The sequence below is a fragment of the Ceratotherium simum genome, chromosome 34 (assembly GCF_057802395.1).
Source record: "Ceratotherium simum simum isolate JZ-2026a chromosome 34, ASM5780239v1, whole genome shotgun sequence".
In the NCBI taxonomy this organism is placed as follows: Eukaryota; Metazoa; Chordata; class Mammalia; order Perissodactyla; family Rhinocerotidae; genus Ceratotherium; species Ceratotherium simum.
In genome coordinates this window covers 17,273,706-17,284,776 of record NC_141933.1, presented here as the reverse complement: position 1 = coordinate 17,284,776, position 11,071 = coordinate 17,273,706, and the positions used below count along the sequence as shown (strand labels likewise).

The 11,071-nt window shown below is 35.5% G+C and overlaps 1 protein-coding gene across 1 annotated transcript; it reads right to left on the bottom strand.

The window, feature by feature from the left end:
• Positions 1-6,105: 6,105 nt before the first annotated feature.
• Positions 6,106-7,077, bottom strand: LOC147912595 (olfactory receptor 5G25-like). The gene has a single exon (XM_087423256.1). The coding sequence runs from the start codon at positions 7,075-7,077 to the stop codon at positions 6,133-6,135; it is 945 nt and encodes a 314-aa protein (XP_087279382.1). The 3' UTR covers positions 6,106-6,132.
• Between the last annotated feature and the right edge of the window lie 3,994 nt (positions 7,078-11,071).

The window sequence follows — 11,071 nt, the reverse complement described above, 5'->3', positions numbered from 1 at the left end:
TTTTGTATGGAAGAATAAACATATGTGAATCCAGACAAATTCTGGGGGGAAAGAATAAAAATGGCATCCTGTCCTTGCTGAATGACCTTACATTGACTACATGAAAAGACCCAGGCTTTGGAGGACTCAGAGTGGGTCAAACACCACCTCTTCCATTTAGTAGATGCCTGATCTGAGGCATGTGGCTCAAGCTCTCTGTAGCCTCACTTTCCCCAGCTGCAGAGTGGACCTAGTAACTCATAACACAAATGGCAGCTAAGGTATTAAATGAGACGTTTAGAAAACATTTAGTGCAATGTCTATGATAGAGTAGATCCTCAGCAAATGTGTGAAAACAGCATTATTATAAAAAAATAATTATTCTGTACTAATAAGTGCTTTAAAAATTATATTAGCATGGAAACAAACAGGAAAAAAGAATCAAAACTGTAGGCCCAAGAAAGAAAACACACACATATGCAAACACACACATCACACATTAACATGGATAAGATTGGATGTCGATTCTTCCCCTTACTGATTACTTGTCTTTGTGATAGCTGTTTATTCTGTGAGCATCAGTGTGGTTGGCAGAATTTCTAAAAGGGTCCTGCAAAGATCCCTAATCTTTGTCCTAATCCTGGGAATCTGTGAATTTGAGAGACATCCCTCATATGATTATGTTATATTAAATGGCACAGTTAACTTTAAAAGAGGGAGATTATCCTGGATAACCTGGAAGGGTTCAAAGCTTCCTCCAGCTGAGAGCAGAAGATTCAGAGAGGTCTGAATTGTGGGAACTAGATGTGTCACTGCTGGTCTGAAGATGGAGGGGCCATATGAGAAGGAATGTTGCCAGCCTTAAGGAGCTGAGAGAGGCTCCTGGCTGACAGCCAGCAAGGAGCAGTCACCACAGCCCTACAACCACAAAGAACTGAATTTTGTTAAACACACAAGTGAGCTTGGATATGGAGTCTTCCCCAGAGCCTCCAAAAAGGAGCCAAGACCTGAGAACATGTTGATTTCAGCCTGTGAGATGCTGAGCAGAGAATCAGGCCATGATGGACCTGAGACCCTGACCCATATAAACTGCGAGGTAGTAAAATTGTGTAGTTTTAAGTTACCAGTTTTGTAGTGGTTTGTTATGCAGTAGTAAAAAAATGACTAAAAGAGTATATTAATCTTTAAAGTGGACATAATAATATTTTAATTGTGTGCGTATCTATAATACTATAGACATCAGAGGTAATAATTCTGGAAAGCAAATAGCATGTTTCCTGGTACACTGTAGAAGTTTAATCAATGTTAATTATTATCAGAATTATTCAACAAATGGAATTGTGTTAACTGATTATCAAAATAGAATCATTTAAGAATGACTGAGATCCTCAACTAACATTAAATACCAATAAAATCCCAATTTAATCTGTTCCACTCTCCTGGGGTATGCTGAACAATCAGTTCTAAACTAAGATTTTATTGAATAAATTACTAAAGAAAAGAGCAAGGAACACTGAATACTTTTGTAGGCAAATAAAATTGGACAATATATCAGATTCTTCAGTTGCAAGCAACAGAAATAGGAAATTCATAGGAAATATATTAGGTAGCTCACAGCACCAATGAGAGAACAGAGTAAACTGGACAAGAATCAGGAGAGTCCTGGGTGTCCCGGTGGCAGAAACTGTCCATCTACTCAGGGGACCTTAGCTGAAATGAATGAAATCCAATCATTTTTCTATCACTGTGTCATTCTTCTTACAACTCAAAATTCAGAGAGAAATATTGCAAGGTTGGGTCATATGCCTATACCTTGCTGCAGGAGGCAGGGACCACAGTTAGATCCATCCAAGATTGAAATCTGTAGGTGAGAGATAAGTCTCCAGAGCAAAATCAGAGTACTATTGCAAACATAAATAGAGTAAATTTATGTCTATGAAAAAGAAACTACATACCACAGAGAAAAAATGCAAAATATGAAGCTTTACCAAAAAAATCATTCTGAAATCATATGACTAGAACTGCCAGATAGTGATAAATGTAATAAAATTGTAAAGAAAAAACCAATTAACTCTTAAAAAGTTTTAAATTATATATTGCATGCCAAACTCCATGTAGAGGCATACATGTCTTTATGTGCATGTGTATATTTATTCAATTCTGATGCATTTTTGCATTTTGCAAATAAACCTTTTATCCAAGAATACATAGCCAGAGTTGATAAGTGAACTTATGTCTGTCAAACTGTAATGTCCATGAAATAAAGAATATAGTGTTGACCATATATTGATTGTTCAATCAACAAATATACATTGAGCACGAATTACTTGCCAGAGTGTGGAGTAAAGCACAAAGTAATGAACATAAAAAATCCTTCTCTCATACATCTTATCTTCTATGTGAAGAGACATACAATAAAGAAACAATTAAATAAGTAATATTTGGGTGTTTTTAAATACTTCAAAAAATAATAAAGAAAAAATGATAAACGGTTGAGACATGAAAGGACAGAGAATTATTTTAGGCAAAGAGATCCAGATGGCCTCTTTGGTGATATGACATTTGAGCAGCGACTTAGATAAGATAAACAGCGAACTGCAATAATGCTCCAGGATGAAGAAACATAAAACGTAAAAGCTGAATAAGACCGAGACCGCAAGTGTGACTGAAGAAATTCCACAGAGGAAGCCTCTGGATGCTGTACATGCCATTTCAGGGCAGTGCATCCTAAGCAGTGATACTTTTTCCCTGTGGCTTATTTTTTTTAATAGATGTCATAACAGTTTATAACATTGTGAAATTTTAGTTGTACATTATGGTTTGTCAGTCACCATATAAATACATCCCTTCACCCCTTGTGCCCATCCTCCAACCCCCTTCCCCCTGGTAACCACTAAACTGTTCTCTCTGTCCGCGTGTTTATCTTCCACATATGAGTGAAATCATATGGTGTTCATCTTTCTCTGTCTGGTTTATTTCACCTAACATTATACCCTCATGGTCTATCCATTTTGTTGCAGGTGGGATGATTTTGTCTTTTTTATGGTTGAATATTATTCCATTGTGTGTGTGTGTGTGTGTGTGTGTGTGTGTATATATGTACACATATATACACACACATATATATATACACACATATATATATATAATGTGATTTTTTTTAAAGAAGGAATCATATAGCACTGTTTAAAGCTACCAAGAAAATATGCCCCAGTTTTTTATTTTGTTTTCTTTTCATGGTGCATGGGGGCTTGGAGTAAGTAGGAAATAGATCACAATTAAACTAGCATAAAGTGCCTAGGAAGATCTTAATTTATACAGTAAACAGTCACCTAGTGAAAAAGTTATGGGCACTTTAATCTATTCACAAAAGTAATCATTTTTATTAGCTTTCATATAGCTCATAGTAAATCCCTTCTCCCAAGAAAATATTACATAATGCCCCCCTACTTTCAACCTTCACCATTTCTAAAGCACCTACATCATATAAAGGAGTGAAGAAAATTATCTTGAGGATCAGAAAACTTAGCTTGAAAACTTTGCCCTCTGTTTCAGAATATCCAGAAGTGTCTGTTACTGTTTTTCAGGACCTTTTCTCCTTTTATGATCCAAAGAGTGACATCCAGATTCCATGGAAAGCCATACCATGAACAGAATTTCTTCATCTTTCCCAATGCCTACCTTCTCTAAAGAGGCTTTTGTTTACCATCCTTGCTAAAATGTACTCCTTTACACTGTATTTTGTTTCCTTGATTATTTTTGTCACATAAATCACTATGGATTTGTAATAATTTTTAAATCTTTTTGTTTGTTTACTTGTCTTTCTACTCCATTAGCCTGTAACTTTCATGAGGACTTTTCCCTTCAATGTGAATAACATTCGATAGATTATGTCAGGCAACTAAGAGGCATACGTAAAAAATGTTTTAATTAATTATTCATTGTAGTATTCTTTGACTCTCATTTCCTCTTAATTGAATAGCCTCTTGACCAAGTCACTATCCACCACATACACCAAAACTGGCAGAAATCATGGTGAAAAATAAGGAAAACAAATAAACAAAATTCCAGGGCTGGAGCTATTTACATCCTTCAGTGTCAGTGGAGTAAAGTTAAATGCCTTTTAAAGAAGGCCGTCAAGATAAGACAGAGTGAGGGTCTCAGCGAGTCTTACAATTGTACAAAAACATGGTTTATCCCCTTATTTCTTGGATTTGCTGCTGTTACAGAAAATAAAATGCAGAATTCTGTTGAAAGAATATCGCACCTGGAGAAAATAAAAGTGTGAGACTAAATTATGAATTCATGGGCAATCCATTGATTCTTCATGGTTCTTAGGATCATTATCTGTAAAAATAGAATTAATGTCCTGCCTATTACATAAAAATCAATAAATAACAATAGTCATAACTAACACTTTATCAAAGAACTGCAATTCATTCTGCACTTTACATGCACAAATCATGTAATTACAGTGGCAAAATTTACTCTGAGCAGAGAGTATAGGGGATATTAAAGGACTTTGTAAAACGTCTACTGCAAACACAATGGTAGTATTAGAAAGTGCTATGGTTACATACTTCCTGAATAATTCACTTTTTTTAACAAGCACATGAAAAGATGTTCAACATCACTAATCATTAGAGAAATGCAAAACAAAACCACAATGAGATATTGCCTTATGCCCATCAGAATGGCTATTATTAAAAAGACAAGAATAACAAACGTTGGAGAGGATGTGGAGAAAAGGGAACTCTCATACACTGATGGTAGTAATGTAAATTCGTACAGTCACTATGGAAAACAGCATGGAGATTTCTCAAAAAATTAGGAATAAAAATACCATATGATCCAGTCATTCCACTTCTTGGTCTTTCTCCAAAGAACATGAAAACACTAATTCAAAATGACATATACACCCCTATGTTCATTGCAGCATTATTTACAATAGCCAAACATGGAAACAAAATAAGTGCTCATATAAGGATAAATGGATAAAGAAGATGTGATTTATATGTACAATGGAATACCACTCAGTCATAAAAAAGATAAACTCTTGCCATTTGCCACAACATGGATGGACCTTGAGGGTATTATGCTAAGGGAAATAAAACAGATGGAGAAAGACAAATATCATATGATTTCACTCATATGTGGAAGATAGAAAAACAACAACAACAACAACAAACACATAGGTGCAGAGAACAGATTGGTGGATAGCAGAAGGGAAGGAGGTGAAGGGATGGGGAGAGAGGTAAAGGGGGACATTTGTACAGTAATGGATGGAAACTAGACTTTTAGTGCTGAGCACAATGTAGTATACACAGAAGTCAAAATATATTGAGGTACACCTGAAATTTATATTATAAACCAATATTACCTCAATACAAAAACAATAATTCAATTTTTATAGTTTTATTAATACTATATAATTGACATATCATGTTGTATTTGTCCAAGATGTACAACATAATGATTTGATGTATGTATATATTACAAAATGATTACTACAGATTTAGTTAACATCAAACAATTTACCTACAATTTTTTACTTTACATCACATTGGTTTATAACATTAAAATTTTTTTCTTGTGAAGAAACTTAATATCTTCTCTTTTAACAAATTACAAATATACAGTAGAGTATTGTCAACTATAGTCATCATAGTGTATATTACGTCCCCAGAACTTATTTTCTTTAAAACTGGAAGTTTTTCTATCTTTTGACCATAATGCACTTTTTAACAGTTTACGTTTAATGAGTCAAGGCCAAGCTCACAGACAATTAAGGGATCTCAACACCTTGTAAGCAAAACAGAAGTACTATTAAGTCACTGGTTGTAACATTTATTCAGGATTTAACAAAGAATCTCTCATAAGCTAGTCACAAAACTTGAGAATATTTTTTAAAGTTTTGAGATTCAATAATCTACCCATCTCACTTTAAAGTTTTAAAACTCATTCTTGCTGAGTGAGAAATGAGTACTTCAAAATGAGAGTATTGTAACCTAAAGACGTTGCATGACTTTTCAATGACACAGAGGAAGAAAGAGTGAATCTCAACATAAAAGTAGGACTCCCAACACCCAGCCCACCTTCTTCCATCCTGCATATGTATTAGCTCTCAATCTGCAGTACAAATGATATTCTAGATTACCTACACATAAGAAACTTCTTCCTTTCAAATACTCTTCTGAATGAATCCTGGACCTCTTTGTTTCTCAGGCTGTAGATGAGGGGGTTCAACATGGGAATCACTACTGTGTAGAAGACAGAAACCACTTTATTGATGTCCAGGGAGAAATTAGAACTTGGACATACATAGATAAAGAAGAGTGTCCCATAAAGGATGGAGACAGCTGTCAGGTGTGAAGTGCAGGTGGAGAAGGCCTTACGCCTCCCGTCAGCAGAGCGGATCCTCAGGACAGCGATAACAATGTAAATGTAGGAGACCAAGATGATCACACCACTGAGTACTCCTACAGCTCCAGCCAAAATGGAAAGTAAAACCTGATTGACTTGGGTGTCTGCACACGCCAGGGAGAGAATAGGAAGAAGGTCACAGAAGAAGTGATTGATGATATTGGGGCCACAGTAAGGCAGGCAAAAGGTAGAAGTTGTATGGGTCGTGGCAATTAAAAGACCCACAGTATACGGCCCTACCACCAGCTGCACACAGACCCGCTGAGACATAATGAATGTATACAACAATGGCTTACATATGGCCATATACCGATCATATGCCATGGAAGCCAGGAGGAAACATTCAGTCACAACAAAATGAACAAAAAACCATAACTGGAGAGCACAACCAAAGAAAGAGATGACTTTTTTCTGCACAAAGATGTCAGTCAACATCTTGGGACCAATGACAGAAGAGGAACAGACATCCACAAAGGACAAGTGACTGAGAAAAAAGTACATGGGGGTGTGGAGTCGGGAGTCCATGCAAATGAGGGTGATCATCCCCAAGTTTCCCAAAAGACTGATGAGATAAACCAAGAGAAATATCACAAAGAGGACAACCTGGTGATGAAAGTGATTTGTTAAGCCCACAAAAAAAAACTCAGTCACCAAAGTTTGATTTCCATAATCCATTCCTCTGATTTAACCTGTCAAGAGAAAGAGAGAATATTTATTGTGCAATTTATTAATAATTAAAGACATCTTAATTCTAAATCTGCATTTAACTTCTAGTTTTTTAAGTTAAAAAGGATAGCCTGACACCCAACTTTCTTGAATTCTACTCCTGACAGTCATGATATCTATCTGCAAACTATTTGTGTGATCCTGAGTAAGTCACTATACCTTACAGGGCTCCTTTGTTTCCTCCTTGGAAACAGGATTTTTGAATGGAATCATAGAATTTTAACCTAGAATTTAACATTAGATATTATCTAAGGCAAGTCCTCTAGCTGCATCGTTATATTTCTAAAAATAATTACCTTTGAACCCAGGATATTTTAGGAAGCACTTCACTGAAAAAGGTACCGTGAGAATTCAATGAATTCAGACTGACACCTATTCTTACCGCATAGTGAGGGTAAACAGGTGTTAGGAATTTAACTTCCTTCTAATATCCTTAGATTTTATAGCAATAGTGAATTGAGTTGTGTAAAGCATAAGTTCTAATGTCTAAAGAAGGAGAGCAAACTGAAACTAGAGAAGTTAGAAGTTAGCAAAAGGCTCAACAGTATATCCTCTGTGACTCCTTTTCCAAAACACCTATGTTCCTTCATATCAAATATATATACTCATTAATCTAGTCAAACTCCATCAAAGTTTAAGTCCATCAAGGAAGATACAGGAGCACCCCTGTGCAGTTATCATAGAAAAACAAATATTTACGTCTACACAAAAAACCTGTAGAATTTTATTCATATATGTTTTTCTATAACACCAAATCTACGAAATAACAAAAACATCCTACCATACATAAATGGTTAAACAAACTCTGGTATATCCACACCATGGAATACTATTCAGTAATAAATAGCAACAAATTGATAAAGGCAACAACTTGGATGCATACAAGGGTATTGGATTGAGTTGAAAAAAAGCCAAACTCAAAAGTTCACAACTCTATGTTTCTGTTTCTATAACATTCTCAAAATGGCAAAATTATAGAGATGGAGAACAGGTACAGGTTGTCAGGCTTGCAAATGGTGGGAAGGAGGGTGGTAGTGAGTCTGTAAAGGGGTAGCACAATCAAGATATTTGTAGAGATGGACTAGCTCTGTATACTGATTGTGGTGTTGGTTACACAAATATAACATGTGACGAAATTATACAGAAGGATATACACAAGTCATACCAATGTCAGTTTCCTGGATTTGATTTTGTACTATAGTTACATAACGTGTAACCGTTGGGGAAAATTGGGTGAAGGTATGTGGGATTTCTATGTACTATCTTTGAAGTTTTCTTTGAATCTTTATTTATTTCCAAATGAGAAGTATTTTTAGAGGGAAAAGTATGAGAAGAAAGAGGAAGAGATTGTGAGGATAATGCAGGGAAAAAAAAAAGTAAGAGAGGCATACATTTTGGACCTTGAAATAATCATAATGATTCCAATAGCACAATCACATAAAAATATTAATAAGTGTGCAGCAGAAGTATTGACAGAAATCTAACAACATTCTTTCCTGGAAAAAAAGCTTAAAAAGTGTTAGCTTAACAGGAAATTAATGATATAAAAAACCTCTCACCTCCTGTGATCTCAGAGGCAATGGAACTTGGAAGAAAAAGACTGGAGGAGTGGAATTTAAGATTAGTCAGGAAAACTATGCCTTAGTAGTAAAATGTTCCAAGAATTTAATACTTTCTAAACATAGAAATGCATTACAAGTCTTTTATATTTGTATTAGTTATTACTTAACGAAGATGGAAACAAAGCATTTTAAGTGCCACAAACAGGTTATGAAGAAAATGTTATAAGGATGAAACTAGAATGTACACATCTATCATCTTGACTAATTGCCTCTGTAATTAGTTACACAAATTAGTTCAACAAAAGTGCTGAAGTACATTCACAAGTGATAATTTTTATGTTTTCAAATTTGGTATTCAACTTGAAATTTTGTGTTAAAACAATAGTTTCTGACTGTAGAAATACGTATTATGTTATTTTTCCCTGACCGTACCCAATCCAAGTGTTCTATTACAGAAAAATCATGATCCCAGGTATTCATGTGGCTACGAGCATGAACAGCATGAGAATTCAAGTCAGCTTATTCAGAGACTTGTTTTCTACTTATAACACCCAATTTAGGTAAAGTGAAGAAATTAAGACCCACAGAAGCCAATGCCACTTAATTGGAACATTCTCTGAGCCCGTAAATCTTGCAGCACCTTTCAGTATCTCTATGCCAAATACAAAGTTGAATCAAAATGTGTGTTCAATTAGGTCATGTAAACCAAAAGACACAGAACAAATATTCTATTTGTGCCAAAATTTGTTTCCTGATAATCTTAGAGACAATGTTTTCCCAGGCTTCTAACTCATTTTCCGTATCTGGAATCCTGAGGTGATTTAAGATGTCACTTAACTCACTGAAGAAACATGACTTAGACTGTGCCTGCTTATGTGAAAATGAATTAAATAATTAACATGGTCTGATATGAAAAACAATTACCCTACACATGTAGACTTATTCTTCTCAGCTTCTTCAGGTGTGTAGGAAGGTAAACAACATAGTCATACCATCTTCAAATCTTCAAGTGCTTCTTATAGCACTTTCAAAAAGAGTTCATTTCATCGTTTCTTATGGCTGAGTAGTATTCCAACATGGATGGACATTGAGGGCATGATGCAAAGTGAAATAAGTCAGAGGGAGAAGGTCAAATACCGTATGATTTCCTTCAGTAAGTAGTAGATAATAACAACAATAAACAAACACATAGGGACAGAGATTGGATTGGTGGTTACCAGAGGGGAAGGGGGGAGGGAGGAGGGTGAAAGGGATAATTGGGTACATGTGTGTGGTGATGGGTTGTAATTAGTATTTTGGTGGTGAACATGATGTAATCTATGCAGAAATAGAGGTACAATGATGTACACCTGAAATTTTTACAATGTTATAAACCAATGTTACTGCAATAAACAAAAAATTAAAAAAAATAAATAAATAAAAAAAAAAAAAAAAAAAAAGAGTTCATTGACTCAATTCTGCACAACATACAGCAGAGGTTTTTCTAAAGGGCTGTTGTGTAATTTGAAGTCAAATCCCTTGAGGAACCAGAAGCTCAGGAGATCAAGCCTAGAGGGGGGATATTAAAGTTATTTTATGAGGAAATAATTTGGGGACTTTGGGTCAAACATAATTGCACAAAATAAAAGTCTCTCTCCCTTTGGGACCACCCACACACACACTTTAAAATTCCACTTTTGACTCATCAACTGCTGCATGATAAGCACCAGCCCCTGGCACTGTGTAGATTTGCGATTCTAGAATAGAGTCCTGCTTCAGAGGCATTACAATCAGACAGGGATCCTTGGTACACAGCAGCACTAGGGACCCTGTGATTCACCCATGAGTTACTAGGATAGTTGGAGCGATGTAAGCAGAGGATATGGAAACAGTTTCTTGGACATGATGAATCTCAAAGGAAGGCTAAGTATAGGTAAATAAAAATAAAGGGACTGGGGTGTCTATGCAGCACTAGAGAGCTAAAAATTTGGGCAGCATCTTTGAGAGACAAAGGTAACCAACACTGGTTGTTGAAAATTTCAAATTATAAGGTTGGAAAAATAGATTTGGATCCAAACCTCATAAATATTTTAACATAGGCAAAGAAGTTTGAACTTCTTTCTGTAAGCAATAAGAAGTCTTTCAAGATATTTTAGAAAAGTGACGATATCTATTCACATAAAAGTTTCCACAGAACATTAATCTACTCACTGGAGATGTTTACTACATGCCAAGCATTTTTCAAAGTGCTTTGAGAGTATTAACTCATGCAAACTTCATAAGAGCCCAATGAAGTGGATTAATAGAAAGAATTAGATTCTCCTACCTCTCCCCACCTCACTCAGCCCACTTTCTATTCTTGGAACAAGCAAAGCAGGATTCTACCTGAGAAGTTTTCTCTC